A 17,291-nucleotide genomic window follows, 5' to 3' on the forward strand; every position below is an offset into this window, starting at 1 on the left:
TCTCTATCCACTGAGCCAAACCGGTTTCGGCCCCAAGCAGTCTTTTATAACAGTCATTGTATTATTAATTTTGCCATAATTATTGACAAAAAATAGGCTTCATCTCATTTATGTGCAGAAGCCATCAGAGGCAGCGCTGTTCTTTTCCATCCTAGAGAAGTAGTTTGATGGTGGTAACTAAGGACAGGGTGGCAGAAGGTCTTTTGTCCTGTTGAATTTGAAGATTAACAACGACTTGGAATCATTGTTTTAAGGAATTATATTTGGTTTCTTAGTCAATGGAGGAAAAACAAAACCCGGAATCCTGATCAATCTTTGATTCCTGTCCCTTTACAGCTATTGTTTCATGACTGAGAGCTTTAGACAGCAGGCCGTGTGGGGGATCTGAGAAGTTGTTCAGAAAATCTGTCATTCTGTATTCCTTTTCTGGTTGTGCGAGTGGTTGAGTGAATACATTCGGGGAGAGTACACGGTTCCTCTCCTTTCCTCCCTGAGATGAATATAAATACTGCCCTTGGGACGTACATGAACTTCCTAGGGCGACCTGAACACCTTCAGCGGGGAATGGAGAGCGAAGAGGTTCTGAGGATAATACCTAAAGGAGAGGAAACTTGTGTTTGCTTTTTAAAAAGTTCATAAAAACAAAACAAACTTTGAAGATTTCACAAACAACAAGTTAAAGGAAAACGATAAGCATGCCCGGAGAAGAAACCATCGTTCCTCTGGGCTTGCACACACTTACAGCCAAGCAGCACATTAAATAAACACTGTGGCAGGAAAGTAAACAGAAGAGTCACAGCAGCACATGCAGTGCCTCCCCCTTTGCCAGCTCATAGACCTCCCCCTGTGCCGCAGGCTGGGTGGGAGTGCCGGGAGACAAAATGTTGACGTAGGTTATGTGTAAGGAGTGTCCTAAGAAGCACAAAAAGACTGATCGATTTTATGCCTTGCCTATCTCAGTAAATATTTTAACTGACATGGAGAAAAGAAGTGGGTAAGATAATAAAATTAAGGAAGTATGTGGGGAAAAAGAGTGGTGTTACTTCTCTCTTGCTACTACTTTTTGTTTTCAATTTTATTGTTTAAAGTATTACCAATAGTAGTACACATGTCTCCTTTTTTTTCCCATTGACCTTCCCCCGGCCTTGTCTGTGGTGTTTGCACTCACATGTTGCAGGCTTACTTTTTCTCTGGACTATCTGGAGGGAAAAGTCTAGTATTTCTCACTTGGCTTATTTATGTTTGGACTATTTTGTTTTTTCCTGTTTCTCTTTTTCAGGACTTTTAGCCTGAAGAAAATTTTCAGAAAGCTTTCATACTCACTTGCCAAATTAGTGATTCCAGCATCTTTCTCCCTCAAACTTCACCCTAAGGGTGAAACAAATTTCAATGACTGACTAATCAAAACAGCATGAAATAGGAATTCAGTTGAGGGAACAGAGACGAAGGGGAGAAGAAGAGGCATTTGCTTATTTGTTTAATAAAGTTTCTGTAATTCCGTGGATTTGTCCCATTACAGGACTGCCTCTCTTGCTTACCAATGCTGGCGATGTTAACCAGTTTGCCCTTGCTAATTATGAAATTCTGCAACCACTTAATTTGTCTAATTCTATTGCCACTGATCACCCTATTTAACTCTCTGGTGGTTCCCAAACTCTATACAAAGGCATGGACTCTGCAGAAACAGTACTAGAGGTAAAATAATGTTTTGTTCCTATTTGCACACACTCCTAGGCTCCTCACCAGGATTCAGAGTTTATTTTTGATTGGTAATAGGGGAGGAAAATAACTCCTGGAAATATTCTACCCTCTCCTCAGTTCTCCTGGCTCCCTACCTTATCTATTTTTCAGTGCCTGTCTTTTAAGTACCGTTTTCTAACCAATCTTCTCAGCTTCAAAGTTATAGATTCTTTTCACCTAGTCAGAATTCCTCTCCTTATATCTTTTGCCTTCCCAGAATTCCACCCAAGACTGTGTCCTACTTGCACCACATTTCCCTCTTCTTAAAAGTCATTCTTTGCTCTTCCTTCCACCGGAGAGCCCTGGCACTGTTATTGAAACTTCACTATTGTGAAATCCCTGAATCTTAGACCTCTTTGTCTGAAATCCACTTCCATGTTCGTGAGTCATAATTTGCCTCTTCACTCTGTCAGCCACCAGACCACTCATGTGATTCCCTGTCACGTACACAGGGGATTGTCTGTGGAAGCTTGGAGGGAGATGGAAATGGCATCATGGGTTGTGATGGTTCCCACTGGGATCTTTCTGGCATCCTAAACTCTAACTATGAGATAGAACTTCAAGTGTACTAGGAGATGGATATTTGTAGGTTTGTAGGGATATTACCACTACCTTAAATATTGTTTCACAGAGAAATTATTTCTGTCTTCTACATAAAGGGATCATAGAGAATCTTTTGTAACACACCCTCTTAATAAGAGACTGACGATAGATAGCAAAGCCAGAAACAAATGTAAAAGCTTGTCATCATTATTTTCCATGTCACATAACCTATTTACTATTTCCATTGAAAAGTGTTAAAGGTAGAACATTATAGAGCGAAATATGGAAAAGACCTTGCTTTTTTAGACACAAAAGAAAAATATCTATTTTTTTCCTGTTTGGAGCAATATTTTTATCTACTCATCATAACATTGTTTCACATGATAATAAGTTATTTTTAATAAAGAAAACAGTGAAGCAATTATAATTGCAAATTGTAAATAAAACATTTATTTTAATTATCATTGAACACAAACAATGATGGAATTGCAAGACAATTAAACATAATAAGAGCAGTGCTTTATGAAATACAAATGACATACAATCCCTCGAGTAAAATTTGCATATTTTAAGATAGCATTTTAACCATTTGCAATTGATATATTTTTTTTATAATTAAATAGGCTTTTAAAAGTATCAACACTAGTAAAAGTAGCATAATCAAAGAGCCCTTCAGGTTGTACATCAACATAATCAACCTGTGAAAGTTTAAATCTGGAATAAAAATCTCACCTAAGTTAATGGAACACACATAGCATGCCATGCACCTGTTCACAGCATATTGCCGAAAGCCATTATATGGTAATGAATGTGTAAGCAAAGTAGAAAGGAATGTAAGAATAAGAATAAGCTATTCTGTACAAAGTATAGATAATGACATGAGCATATTGAAACTGATTTTTACCTCAGCCTAGCAGGGACTTGGAAATCCATGCTTTCCAAAAATAGAGACACATAGAACACAGTTATGTTTCTTGGCCTGAGGCATCCATATTTCCTATACTGAATGTTTCTGACATGGCCATGAAAAGGAGTAGCACGGACGTCTTTCTAGCAGTACTGAGTACTCTGAGTACTCAAGCTAATGGTCAGTGGTTTCTCCCGTTCAGAGAGTCTCTGCCTGGCCATCTCTATCATAGCAGGGACTGTTCTACTTCTTAGCAACCAGATTGGGATTTCCCTGTGGGCTCTGAATCGGGCATTTGCTTCGTGCCATAACCGTTTACTGCTGAAGTTGGAGGAAGAGAATTTTCCGCAACATTCAATTGTTTTTGTAGGTTGCCTTAGTCCTGGACTGGTATTTTCATGGTAAACAAAGCACAATTCCTCTTTGCCTGAACTTTACAATTTAGTGAAGGAGCAGGTACATAAACAGGTAGAATTGTGTGACATGGGAGGATCCATGAGGTTGGGGGTGGGGGCCAAGGGTCAGGTTTAACTTCCCAGAGTTAAAAATACAAAACCAAACAAATTACATGAATTTAATTAAAACAATCAAAATGTTAAAGCGAGAAGTCATTTTTTTGTTTCTTCTATCAAGTAATTTATTTACCTGTTTTTCTAGTTTCAACCTGTGCCACTGTTGAGTTCCGCTGTGCAGATGGGACCTGCATCCCGAGATCAGCGCGGTGCAACCAGAAGGTGGATTGTGCAGATGCTTCCGATGAGAAGAACTGCAGTAAGACGTCTGCTCCTGTTCTGTTGCTCATGCCTGCGCACCCTTGGCATTGCATTGAACCCTGCCCCGCTTTCACTGAACCTTGTCCGGAATTGATATGTCATTAACCCCTGTTGTGAAGAATAATTGCTTATTTACTTCTTCAGTTAGGCCAACTGGTCTTGTCTCTATGACCTACACAGAAGGTTGATAATTTTTGCCTCTGAGGTATTGTTCATTTTTCTGTTTACCTCCTTGCAGATAACACAGACTGTACACACTTCTATAAACTTGGAGTAAAAACCACAGGGTTCATAAGATGTAATTCTACCTCACTGTGTATTCTGCCAACCTGGATATGTGATGGCTCCAATGACTGTGGAGACTATTCAGATGAATTAAAATGCCCAGGTAATTCTAGAAAAACAAAACAAAACAAAGCAAAAAAACCAAACAAATAAAAAACAGGCTTTGCCTTGAAAATATAGTTGTGTAGACTAAACTTACTAATTTTTGTTATGAATACTCAATGATAAGAATAAAATTTAAATATTCTAAACATGCCACTTTACTTTTAAAAAATTAATTGTAAAATGATACTCAAGAAATCTGCATTTGGATCAATTTCCTCTTTTAGTTCACCATTAAGCCTTTTAAAGTTAGTGATTAAATTTAAAATGTGTAACCTATAGCTTCCATAGAAGTAATATATACTGAGAAAATACTATTTATAGATTAAAGAGAGGGAGACTATATATCTCACCACTGGTTCTACTCAGTGTTATTATACAGTGTGCATTGTCTTGTTAGAAGGTTTGATGCAGTTTACACAATCTCTTTGCATAGTATAAGCCTTGTTATCATTACTGGGCCAAGCTTAGACAGGTATATTAAATCTTACTATTAATCATGTTTACTTACATAAGCTCTGGAAAGTGCCATCTGCATTCTTAGAAAAATGCCTTTCATGAAAAGGACATAGCCCCGTTTCTTTTTAACTGTTTGAAGAACAGTTAGCAGAATGTTCTTCATGTCCATCCATGCTGCCGCAGAGTAAAATTCTCTTCCTTTTTACGGCAGAGTAATATTCCATTGTGTAAATGTACCACAGCTTTTTTGGCCATTCTACTGATGTACACTTGGGCTGCTTCCAAACCTTGGCTATTGTAAATAATGCTTCAATGAACATTAGGGGTAAATATATTATTTCAAATTGCTGTTTTGGGTTTCTCTGAATAAATTCCCAGAAGTGGAATTGCTCATAACGCAGTTCCATTTTCAATTTTTTGAGGTAACTTTATACTGCATTCCACAGTAGCTACATCAATCTGCATCCCCAACAACAGGGCATGAGGGTTCCCTTTTCTCCACATACTCCCCAACACTTGTTGTTCGTTGGTTTATTGATGATAGCTCTTCTGACAGATGTGAGGTGATATCTCATTGTGTTTTTAATTTGCATTTTTCTGATGATTAGTGGCATTCAGCAGCTTTTAATATGTATGTTGGCCATCTGGATGTCCTCTTTGGAGAAGTGTCTATTCAGACCCTTTGTCCATCTTTAAAAAATATATATTTTTATTGATTTCAGAGAGGAAGGGAGGGGGAGAGAGAGAGATAGAAACATTAATGATAGGGAGAGAATCATTGATTGGCTGCCTCCTGAATGCACCCTACTGGGGATCAAGCCTGCAACCTAGGTATATCCACTCTTAGAGGTTATAATAATATGTGTGTGTGTGTGTGTGTGTGTGTGTGTGTGTGTATATATATAATAATTTCCCATACAACTACTTTTTATTCTCATATTTCTGCAAGGTGTAAAAATTTTAGAGATTATATTGTAACTTGTTTTTCTTCCTTAAAATAGAGAAAATTTATTTGAATCTTCATAAAGCATACTCAAACTATAGGGCAGTAGTAATATCAAGTCCACACTTTGTAAGCAAAGATCCACTCATATTTTTATAATATCATTTTTTTATGATTAGGGAATTAAGAATATTTTCCACCTAAAATGATTATTTAGCCTTAGGGTCATTCACTTTATACTCATTTCCTTTAATATCTATCTATATCTATATCTATATCTAGATCTATATATAGATATATATATTTTCTAAAACTCCACATTATTTGTATATAAACAGTTTTTCCCTTATTATAATCTTTCTTTAGATTTGATTAATATATCTTCCTAGTTTCCTCTGATCTGTGCCAGTTTTTCAGGTGTTCTTTTTGTTTGTTTGTTTTGTTTTGTTTTTATGACCTTTACATTCTTGAAGAGAACATCTTGGTTCTGTTTTAAGTTTTCTATTTATTTATCACCTATATTTCAGAAGTCTAAGATTAATTAATTTTTTATACTACATTCTATATTTTGTCACAGTGCAAAACAAACACAAATGTGAAGAAAATTATTTTGGTTGTCCTAGTGGAAGATGCATTTTGAATTCCTGGATATGTGATGGTCAGAAAGACTGTGAAGATGGACTTGATGAATTACACTGCGGTGAGTGAGACATTATACCTTGCTTTCACTTTATAAACCATATTATTATTTATATACTGATCTTCACTTAGGTATTTTATTCAAAATACTGCTAATTGGTTTAACATCAATTTTTATTTTTGTTAAGTAATACAAAATGGTATAGATTAAATAGAATATAAAAACTTAAAACAAAGAATTACAATCACCTGTTCTAGTCTTTTCTTTTAAACTTTTCTGTTTTTCTTAATTATGTCCATCAACTTAAATTGCATACTTATACCTTAATTGTTTTACTTATTACTTTTAGATGCTAATATATTTATTTTCTGTTATGAAAAATGAGGATTTAGCTCACACTATTTGTCATACTCCTCCTACCTATAACTGACTATTATTATTCTAAATGTATCAATTAATTTCGTGGATAACTTTAAATAGTATGCTTAAACTTGGATTTTATCCTTCATCACCTACCGTTTAATTTCTGTGTGTGTACATTTCATTTCACTTGGTAAGGTAAGAAAGCATTTTTAAAATTTATTTAATAAAACATATGGTTTTATTTTTTATTCCACCCCAGTATATATTTTATTGATTTGAGAGACAGAGGAAAGGGGGGAGATACATATATATATACATATACATATATATATACACACACACACACTAGAGGCCTGGTGCACAAAAATATGTGCACTGGCAGGAGAATGGGGGGGGGGGCTTCAGACCCACCCAGAATAAACAAAGACTATAAACTTTGTAAATATGTTTTTTTCTGCGTTCATATATATATATATATACACACACATACATATATATATATATATATTTACAGCAATTTATTTTGAAGACTTTAATTTGGAAGGGTTTTGTTTTTGGACCTTTCATGGTAATAAAAAAGCTGAGTGGAAGAATAGGCTGAAGGTAGAGGAGAGCAATCACAAACCTGGCTTTGGAAATAAATAAAGTGTACTATTCCTAATGCATAATTTGGTCATAACATACCAGCTGCCCTGCCAATGAATTTGGATGTTATTAGTCAGACTTAACATTTCTCAAGGGAGAGAAACAAAAACATTAAAATAATAAATATGTATAGGTATATTTAATCATCAAACTAAAACCCCATCAGTCACCTGATTTTTAAAAACAAAAATACTGGTATATGCTGATGTGTCCACCATATTGTAACCTTGCCTAGGATGTAATTTTTCTCTAATTTTTCAAAAATATATTAAAAATTATAAAGAATAACTAGGCCACCCCTGGAATATTTATTTTATATCTGTTCATCACACCACACTTTTTTTTTTTAATGGCAACCTGGAGTAGGGGAGTACCATCATAATGACTAGCTCCAAGTCAAACCCTGTGAGAACTGCATTGAAGGAAGAATGTTGCTAACATGGAAACTCAGAGGGAATATACAAGCTGTTGTCAAAATATTATAGAGCTGTCACAGAGAAGAGGAATTTGCCTTGGTTTATTATAGGATTGCTGATTTTAGTAAAGTCTGGAGAAGAATGTCCTTACTCTCATATTTGTCCTAAGATGGTCCCAAATATATATATTTTTTGTTTGCACCTCAATCAGACATTCTTGTTTGTTTTCTAGATTCTTCTTGTTCCTGGAACCAATTTGCCTGTTCTGCACAAAAATGCATATCCAAACACTGGGTGTGTGATGGAGAGGATGACTGCGGAGACGGACTGGATGAAAGTGATAGCATTTGTGGTGAGCTGTTCCTTTGTGCTCTCACTCCATTTTTAGATGCATGTTACATATGTCCTATCATATTAGAGGACACATAAGACCTTGTTTTCTAATTATCTTAGCATTTAATTTGTTTATACAGTTATATGTATCTGTTTTTATTATTTTTATGACAGTCTGTTATTCTATTTTTCTATATACAATTGTTCTTCAATGTTTAGGTTTCTTTTTAATATTGACACAGTGAACATATTTGTAAATTTTATTTCTAGTCTTCAATGCTATTTTGGAATAGATTTCAATAACTGAAATTATTTGGGTCAAATGATAAAAATTTTATGGCTCTTAATATGTATTGTTAACTTGCCCTCCAAAAGTTTATTAATTTATATAACACAAGCTACACATGTTACTTGTAGTGTGCGTTTGCATTATAGTAATCACTAGAGGCCCAGTGCATGAATTTGTGCACCAGTGAGGTCCCCGACCTGGCCTGTGGGATCGTGCCAAAACTGGCTCTCCAACATCCCCTGAGGGGTCCTGGATTGTGAGAAGGCACAGGCCAGGCAGAGGGACCCCGTGGGTGCACGATTTTGGCCAGTAAGGGACTGCAGGAGGGCTCCACAGCATGTCTGGCCTGTCTCACTCAGTTCCGATCAGCCGGACCCCAGCAGCAAGCTAACCTACCAATTGGAGCATCTGCCCACTGGTGGTCAGTGCACATCATAGCAACTGGTCGACTGGTTGACTGTCTTCCCCCTAGTGGTCAGTGCATGTCATAGTGAGCAGTTGAAGGGCCTTAGCATATCATTAGCATATTACGCTTCGATTGGTTGAATGGACAACTGGACAACCGGACACTTAGCATATTAGGCTTTTATTATATAGGATTAGTATTGATTTGTCTTCAATAAGAAATAAGGAAGGTGGCTATTATATATTATTTTGAAATATACTTAAACACACACACAATGTACATATAATGGGTTGTAGAACTGTGCACCTGAAACCTATATAGTTTTGTTAACTAGTGTCATCCCAATAAATTCAATAAAAAGGAACAAAATAAAACTTTCTATTCCTTCATATAAAATAAAATAAAATTCAGCTTTGTACAATTAGCGGTATAGTTTTAACATCTATATTTAACTAATGCTTGTTAACTACACAGCCAATATAATTACTTTTAAATAATAACAAACATTTAACAAATAATTTATATTGAATTAACTGGATTTCTTAAGGGGTAAAAAGAAGGAAGAAATATTATTTCTATGAATTTATTATACTTGACCAATTTATAATTTATTTATGTCTGTCTCTATGATCTGTTTCTATATATGTTTGTATTTATAGATATACTAGAGGCACAGTGCACGAAATTCTTGCACTGGTAGGGTCCCTAGTGGCTGCCGGCTGCCAGCTGGGTGCACCTTCCCTTCCCCCCTGGTCAAACTCCCCAACAACAATTTGCATACCCTGCTTTTATTATATAGGATACTCTTTACTCATCATAAAAGCTGTATTTCATAGCTCTTTCATCCTCATATTAGAGAGAAAAGCTCCTGAATCATTGAATAAGGTGCACAATAGAGTTAAGTATACTTACCAATTTATTAAATGTCAGATGTCTGGCCCACTCTTTAGGTTATGGAAACATGTATATAAGATTTTATAATGTTCAAGCTAACCTGAAGTTCTCTGGAAATAACATAAAATTGGAGCTATCCTTTGAAATCAGACACTTTATTTTCTTATATTTAAGTTAACCAAAATTTACTTTTTATTTATACAGCTGAAACAACTTAGCTATTCAACAGATAAAGCTAAATATAAAAAGATCGCTATGATAAAGCTCTGAAAAGAAAAAGAAATCAGCAATCAAGTAGACACCTGGCCAGTGCCTTTTAACTACTTTGTTTCTATTTGCTATTAAATCTTTCTTTAATTTCAACAGAAAAATTAGTTCCTTACAATGGTTTGGGCAAGTCCCCAGTCTTTACAATAATATTGTGTACTCTTTAACCCTACCTTAATGGCTCCATTGATAGCTCTATTTTTTTTCTGACTGGGCACTGTGTAACAAAATGGATAAATTACCTAAAGTCATACAGTGTTGAATTTTCCAGCTCTGTGATCATGGGCACAGGTCCATTTTATTCCTTATTTCTCAAATGTCTTACCTATTAAGTGGGTACAAAATGATCTATCTTTTTGTCACTCTTGTGATTAACTAACATGACAAGTGTGAATTTGTTCCCTTCTCTTTTGTTATATTTCTTCTGCTTCCTCCTTTATTTTTCAGAGTTATTTTCACATCTATCATTATTGTCACTGGCAATATTATTGCTGTGTCTATTGTTATCATTATGCGTATATCTATCAGTGTCCTGAGAATATTTTTTAAAAGATTAAAATCGTAAAGGACATGTTTACCTGTTTTCAAAACACTCAGTCAATTTAATATAATTACAGACTGAATTTTGTATACTAACCACCAAGCTGGTGACAAATAAAAATTACTGTTTTAGACCAAATATCAGTCAATGATCCAAACCTAATATTTTAGGATTGGAAAGGAACTTGATAAGTAGTTTATCTCAGTGGTTCTCAACCTTGAGTGCACAAAATGTCCTTCTCAGAGTGTGTTGAAATGTCGATTCTTAATCCTCATCTCCAAATATTCTAATGAGGGCTGTAAACACAATCTTCCTTAAGCAAAGATCTGAGGATCCTATTTGGAAATCATAGTGTAGTCCCTTTCCATCATTTGATCATAAAAAAAGAGAAACTCACAGAGGTTAATATATTTGCCGAGGTCTCAGAGGATCAGAGATGACAGAGCCAGGAACAGAATTTTGAAATACTAAATAAGAGAGTAACTCTTACCAATCAAACCTTGTATCTGCATATGTGCACAGGATGGATCTGGCAGAGTTCCTTCAGCTTGTCTTCCTTCTCCCTGGGGATTCATATCCCTGAGGAAGTCAGTGTGTCTTCAGATGAGTGGTAACTGAGGAATGAAGCCATGGGCTTTTTTCTTTGGGACATTTTCTTTCCAATTGACTATGATGTTTTGACATGCTCTTAACATAAAAACTATTGCACAGTATCAAGGGAGCCAGAAAATTAGCTGCATGAAGCCTTATGCCATTTCATAGTTTGAGGTATCTGACTAATTATGTAGTCATAACCTACATTTGCAGACAGTGAAATTCAGACGCCAGTCTTTTCCAAGGTCAGACAGAATTAAATTTCTCAACAGCCAAATCAATGCCATGTCTATTATGCCTACCTTGAGAATAAATTAGGGTAATAATAAAAACATAGGCCAGAAGCAGAAAAAAGTTCATTTTTAAATCTCAAGCTTAATAACAAAAATATTATAGAAATTAGAGCACAAATTGAGAGTATAATAGTGAAAGTTATACTATGTTCTTATGGCAAGCTTGAGAAGATAGATATGAAGAATAAATAATATAAAAATAAATTCTGTAGGAAGATAATTTTATTTTCAAAGGTACTAATGACATAACAGGTAGCAGATAAATTCATTTTTAAATGACAGCAACATTTATTTAATAGTTTTTATTATTTTCTCCAGTAATAGATATCATATTAAACTTCATTCTATTAACACTTATCCTCAATCAAATGAGCAAATTTGAATTATCTGGGGGACTTTTCAGCATTCATTTGCCATTCTGTTCTCCAAACTAAAGTATATGTCAAGGCAAGACCTATTTATGTTGGAAAAGATCACTAGGGGGTTTTGTTTTCTCACCCTGCTGCCTGCTCATATTACAACATGGCATTGAAAGCAATGGCATTTATGCTCCTAATAACTCTGTGGCCCAGAAGATGATATTGATAATCCAATAACCCATGTTTATTATTGCTTAAATGTTTGGAAACAAATATCTTTACTCAATCTACTCAGTCTTTTTCTTCCTGGGAATATTAATGTTTTCTGAAAAATCTTAACACAATGATTTTTAGAATCTTTTTTATGGGCAGCTTTTGGTCACAAGAAAAGTGAAATTAAAGACTAGTTGGATTTGAGGATCCAATTACTAATTAACTCAACAAAATCTATATATATAAAAGACTAATATGCAAAGTGTCCCCTCAGGAGTTTGATCGCTCGCTGTGATGTGCGCTGACCACCAGGGGGCGGTGTGGAATGAAGGAAGACCCTGGTTGGCAGCTGGCAGCAGGGGAAGGAAGGCACCAGCTGGTAGCTGGCAGCCGGAAAGCCCCGATCAGCCCTGATTGCTGTCCAGGCCTAGGGACCGTACCCGTGCACGATTTTCTGCACTGGGCCTCTAGTTTTTATATACTAGTAAATAACAAACAAAGGTGCCATTCAATATGTATAGCTATACTTGAGCTAAGGAAACATCCTGAGAAAAAATCATTTTCTCATTTTTCTTTTATGCTGACCCTATGCCCATGTAAGGAGGAACAAAGAGGAAGCCTCTATGACTTTTTGAATTTACAAGTCAAGCATTTATTTATTTTTTTTGGAAGTGTATATTTGAAAAACAACATCATTCAAATAAAGGGACATTAAATTGATAAAGCAGAGAAAATATAGGTTCTGTTTATCAAGTGTGTAAAAACAAAGAGAATATGCATACGTTTATTCTTTTCAACAACACAGAGTAGGGATTAGAAATAATGGCAGACGTGGTTAAGACAAGGTGCTTAGGTTTGCAATTTCCTTTTCTGTGAAATGAGGTTAATAGCAATTCCACTGTTAGGGGTTGTTGTGAGTATTAAATGAGTTATGATGTTAAGTGCAAATCCTGATATGTTAAGTTCTTTTAAACATTTCTTTTTCAGTTTATTCAAAATTCTGACATTTGCTATATTTTACATAAAGAAAATATCATTATTTTCAGCCAGGTAGCTTTCCTAGATATAACTGAAGTTATAAAGGAATGCATTTTGAGAGGGAAATGTGTAAACATCTATAGGAGAAGGATACTCTTTGAAGATTCCATGTAACTTCAGCCTCTTCCTTGTCAGCAACATTTGTCTGCCTCCCTTCTTTCTATTGGGAATGTCAATGGTAGACTTTTCCAGCAGACACGCAGTGACCTTCATGCATCTTTCCTTTGGGTTTCAGGTGCCATCACCTGTGCGGCCGACATGTTCAGTTGCCAGGGCTCCCACGCCTGTGTGCCGCGACACTGGCTGTGTGACGGTGAGCGGGACTGTCCGAATGGAAGCGACGAGCTCTCCACGGCCGGCTGCGGTACGGACACGGGTGGGGCTGTGTGTGTAGGAAAGCGGCCGCACATCCTCACACATTTGCTTGTGCTCTGCTCACCGTATCACATTGCTCTCACTTCCTCACCCCCTGGACTCACAGGTGGTGTCAGAACTAATGCGGTGGGATGTTCATCATAGCAGTTCCGCAAGCCCTCCGATCCCTTCAAAGCCGTTCACACGTGCACAATTGGGTGACGCATTTTAAAATCTTTTTTTTTCTTTTTGATGAACACAGATTTATCATTTCACTTTTGAGATAATGTAACTCCCTGATATGGGTGTGAGTGCGGTAGGGTTGTTACTTTCTATTTAGCATCTTCTACCCTGTCCCCTCTCCCCCTTCGTAACAACTTTTAGATTTGCTCATTCCAGATACTCTGTAAACGACTTCTGTGATCCCAAGTAACTACTGATCAGAAGGTCAGTGAACACCTATTAGCCCTATGGATAGGGTATTAACCCTCAGGTCAGGTAAAAATAGTGTGGATATAGCTGAATGATGCTGGGGGATCAGAGGTACACCTGTGGAGGTCACACAATTTACTATGTTTCTGACTCTAGGTAACCTCAGGGAATTTATAGGGAATTACTTAACAATAAAAATTTAGATAAATGCCTTTGCATGATCAAAAAAATGTAGAGACTGAATATTTGAATGTGGGTCCCAAGGTCACATAGGGAATCTGCCCAGCTGAGCAATTGATCAAAAACATGGCTGTGAACTCTGCTCATTAAAAGTGAATTCTGCCAACCGTCACTCCAATGACCAGCCTTCAGGTTTTGAAAACTGTATTTGAAGCCATAATGTAAGTGTGTGTGTATGTGGTGTGTGTATAAGGGGCATAGCTAAAGCAGAGAGGAGAAAGAACACTTTGAGCAGGCTTATGTGCACCGAGTCCATGCTACTGTAGAATAATTCACTTTGATCTTGAAACCGATGTGTGTGTCTGTAAAGGTCAATGGGGCCGCTGAGGGCTACATAATGAAGGATTGCGCATCAATTCAGGGATCCAGATGGTCCCAGTATAGTGTTGCTATTGTAACAGTTAACACTCTGGGAGGCATATTAACACTTTGGGCCACATGGGTGCTATTAAGTAAATTATTCTCAAATACAATAAATTGTTCTCGAGTGATCTGAAACTGTTAATGCCAAATAAGCCTCTGTTGCTTAGTGTTTTAAAGAACAATTCATGTATTAGAATTGGCATAATTCACTGGAGTTATATAAGCTATTGCACATTTCAAAGTTAGAGAACTTATTAGTAACTGAGTTTTACTTTAATTATAATGGGCAATTTGTAGTGCTGGTTCTATCTGGCTTTCATATTGTTTTTTTAAATAAATTTATTGAAAATAAATCATACTTGACTAGATTTTATACATATATATATATATATATATATTTGTTTTGCCTATTCATGTAGCTATTTCAGTCATTATTGAGTTGAAAGCAGAGGTTTTCTTTCTTTGTAGAGTTTGAGGCAGCCTTGGGTAGGGAACTGATAGGCATGTAAGAGAATAATTATAATACCTCAAGTGTTAGAAAAATCCTATATCATAAAAGCCTAATATGCAAATTGTCCCCTTAACCAGTTCAACAGCTTGCTATGATGTGAGCTGACCACCAGGGAGTGGCACAGAACATGGCGGGCATTGGCAACACACTGCAACCTCTCTCTGGCTATCTGGGGGCGGGGGTGACGGGACGGAGGTGCAGTGAGAATGTGGGGTATCCGAGCTTGCTCTCCCTCCCCTGCTACCCTCCCTGGGGATGCCAGGGCTCATGCACCAGGGAAGCCCCTCCCCACACCCGAGGTCAGGTGCCAGGCGGCCATGAGGAGCTCACCCCACACCCACACGGCCTCTTTAGGGCGCGCTGTGCCACAGCTGCTGATACCGCAGGGGCTGGTTGGGCTCCCTGTGGGTTTACGCAGGAGCAGGTCTGCGAGGCTGGCTGGGTGAGCACACACTGCCTGTCCATCTTCTGTGCGTCACCACTGGGCAGCCCAGAGGCCCAAGCTACGCCCCAGCCTGTGGTGTCCAGCTGCGCTCACCACATCTCGGCATGGGGACTCAAGCTTGGTGACTTAGGCAGAGGGGTGCAGGCAGAGGCCCGGGGGCCCAGGTGCTGCCCAGGGTCCAGAGGTCAGCTGGGATTTGCCCTTCCACAGTAGATGCTTGTACTTTGATCACCAGCCAGGACTAGGGATCACACCCGTGCACGAATTTCATGCACTGGGCACCTAGTATATATATAAAAGATACTAGGTCATCACAAAGAAATATATAAAAAGCCTAGACACCTCATGGAAGGGCTTCAATAAAAAAGCAAAGCTATAATCTGAGTTATAAAGTTCAAAGAGAAGAAAGAGTTATTTTGGATTGAGGAAGGTGCTTCTTAAGACATAGAAGGGAAAGGTTGGAAGGCATCTAAACTTTTTCAAGTGTTCATTATATGTCCATTATATTTGGTGGGTGCTTTTATTTACATTAGAGAATTCCCACAATATCTCAGTGAAGTGTTTTTGGCGATCTTCCAAAAATAATTGTCAGGTAGAAATTTAAAGAGCATCTAGGAATTTGAGTACATAAAATGAGCTGATCTGCTTCTTACAATTTACCTAGTTCTTACAAAAAAATTATCAGGTAGATTTTATTATCTTCATTAAGTGCATAAAGAAACAGATGCATAGTCCAGAGGGTGTGGGTCAGTGGTTGAGCATCAACCCTGGACCAGGAGGTCACGGTTCAGTTCTCTGTCAGGGTACATGTTGAAGTTGTGGGCTTGATCCCCACCCAGTAGGGGACATGCAGGAGGTAGCCGGTCAATGATTCTCTCTCATCATTGATATGTCTATCTTTCCCTCTCCCTTCCTCTCTTAAAAAAAAGAAAAGAAAAGAAATATGCACAAAGAAGATAAATAGCTTTCTCAGGATACAAATGTAAGAGGCAGAGTGACTTTCTGCAAAGCCTTTCTCTTTCCTGTATATGATGATGAGAATTAAGATATAATCAACACATAACATGGTATTAGTTTTAGGTATATAACATGATTTGATATATGCATATTTTGTGAAATGATAACTGCAATAAGATAGTGAACATTCATTATATAGCAGATTATTGACATTGGAAATCTCTCAGACCTTGAATTTTATCATAGCACTTATCCTTTAAATGTAAAATGTAATTAAAAAATGTTTATATGATCTCTTCAAACCTCTATGATTCCATGTACAGTATATAAAAATTTATTTAATCTGCACAAATTGCCATTTTTTGAACATCTGCTGAAATTTTAAAGCCCATTTTGATCAACCTTTTTTCCCACTGGTAAGGACCCTTGCTAGATAGAGCACAAATTTCATGGGTCACTTTTCTTAAAGGATTGATATTTTGTTTCCTGATTTAATGTGATACTTGTGGTTGTGCCCATCACACCTTAAGTATTAACCTATTTCAACTCTTGAAGTCACCTATTTTATTTTATTTTGAAAACAGTAACTTTCTCAGACTTTAGACTATTCTTTTACTTTTTAATGAGCATTGGCACTTGTTGGTATTTTCAGGTTCATTTTTTGACAAATAAAGCAAGGTTTTTATCCCTTACTAGCATTGGTGCAGAAGAGAGAAAAACTCCGCCACATTATTACACTTTATTAACTTTTAAAATTTTTATGTATGTATGTATGTATGTATGTATGTATTTATTTATTTATTTTAATCTTTATTGTTAAATCACGTAATGAACCTTTGGATTACACCTTTAGCAAACTTAAAAATTGCTCAAAGTCCTGAAATTTTGGGTTCACTCTAGAACACTTGAATGCATTAATACTAAAACTTTGAATTGCCTATCTATT

The 17,291-nt window shown here is 36.7% G+C and overlaps 1 protein-coding gene across 1 annotated transcript in view; it reads left to right on the forward strand.

The window, feature by feature from the left end:
- Positions 1-17,291, forward strand: part of LOC102772862 (low-density lipoprotein receptor-related protein 1B) — a gene marked incomplete at both ends in the record, with an annotated part of 158,509 nt that overhangs the window by 35,438 nt on the left and 105,780 nt on the right. The window contains 5 exons of the mRNA XM_006761180.1: positions 3,848-3,961; positions 4,202-4,351; positions 6,330-6,452; positions 8,049-8,168; positions 13,279-13,407. Of these exons, the coding sequence (XP_006761243.1) occupies positions 3,848-3,961; positions 4,202-4,351; positions 6,330-6,452; positions 8,049-8,168; positions 13,279-13,407 (636 nt within the window). The remainder of the gene's footprint in view (positions 1-3,847; positions 3,962-4,201; positions 4,352-6,329; positions 6,453-8,048; positions 8,169-13,278; positions 13,408-17,291) is intronic.

This window comes from Myotis davidii, unplaced genomic scaffold (genome assembly GCF_000327345.1).
Source record: "Myotis davidii unplaced genomic scaffold, ASM32734v1 scaffold2958, whole genome shotgun sequence".
In the NCBI taxonomy this organism is placed as follows: Eukaryota; Metazoa; Chordata; class Mammalia; order Chiroptera; family Vespertilionidae; genus Myotis; species Myotis davidii.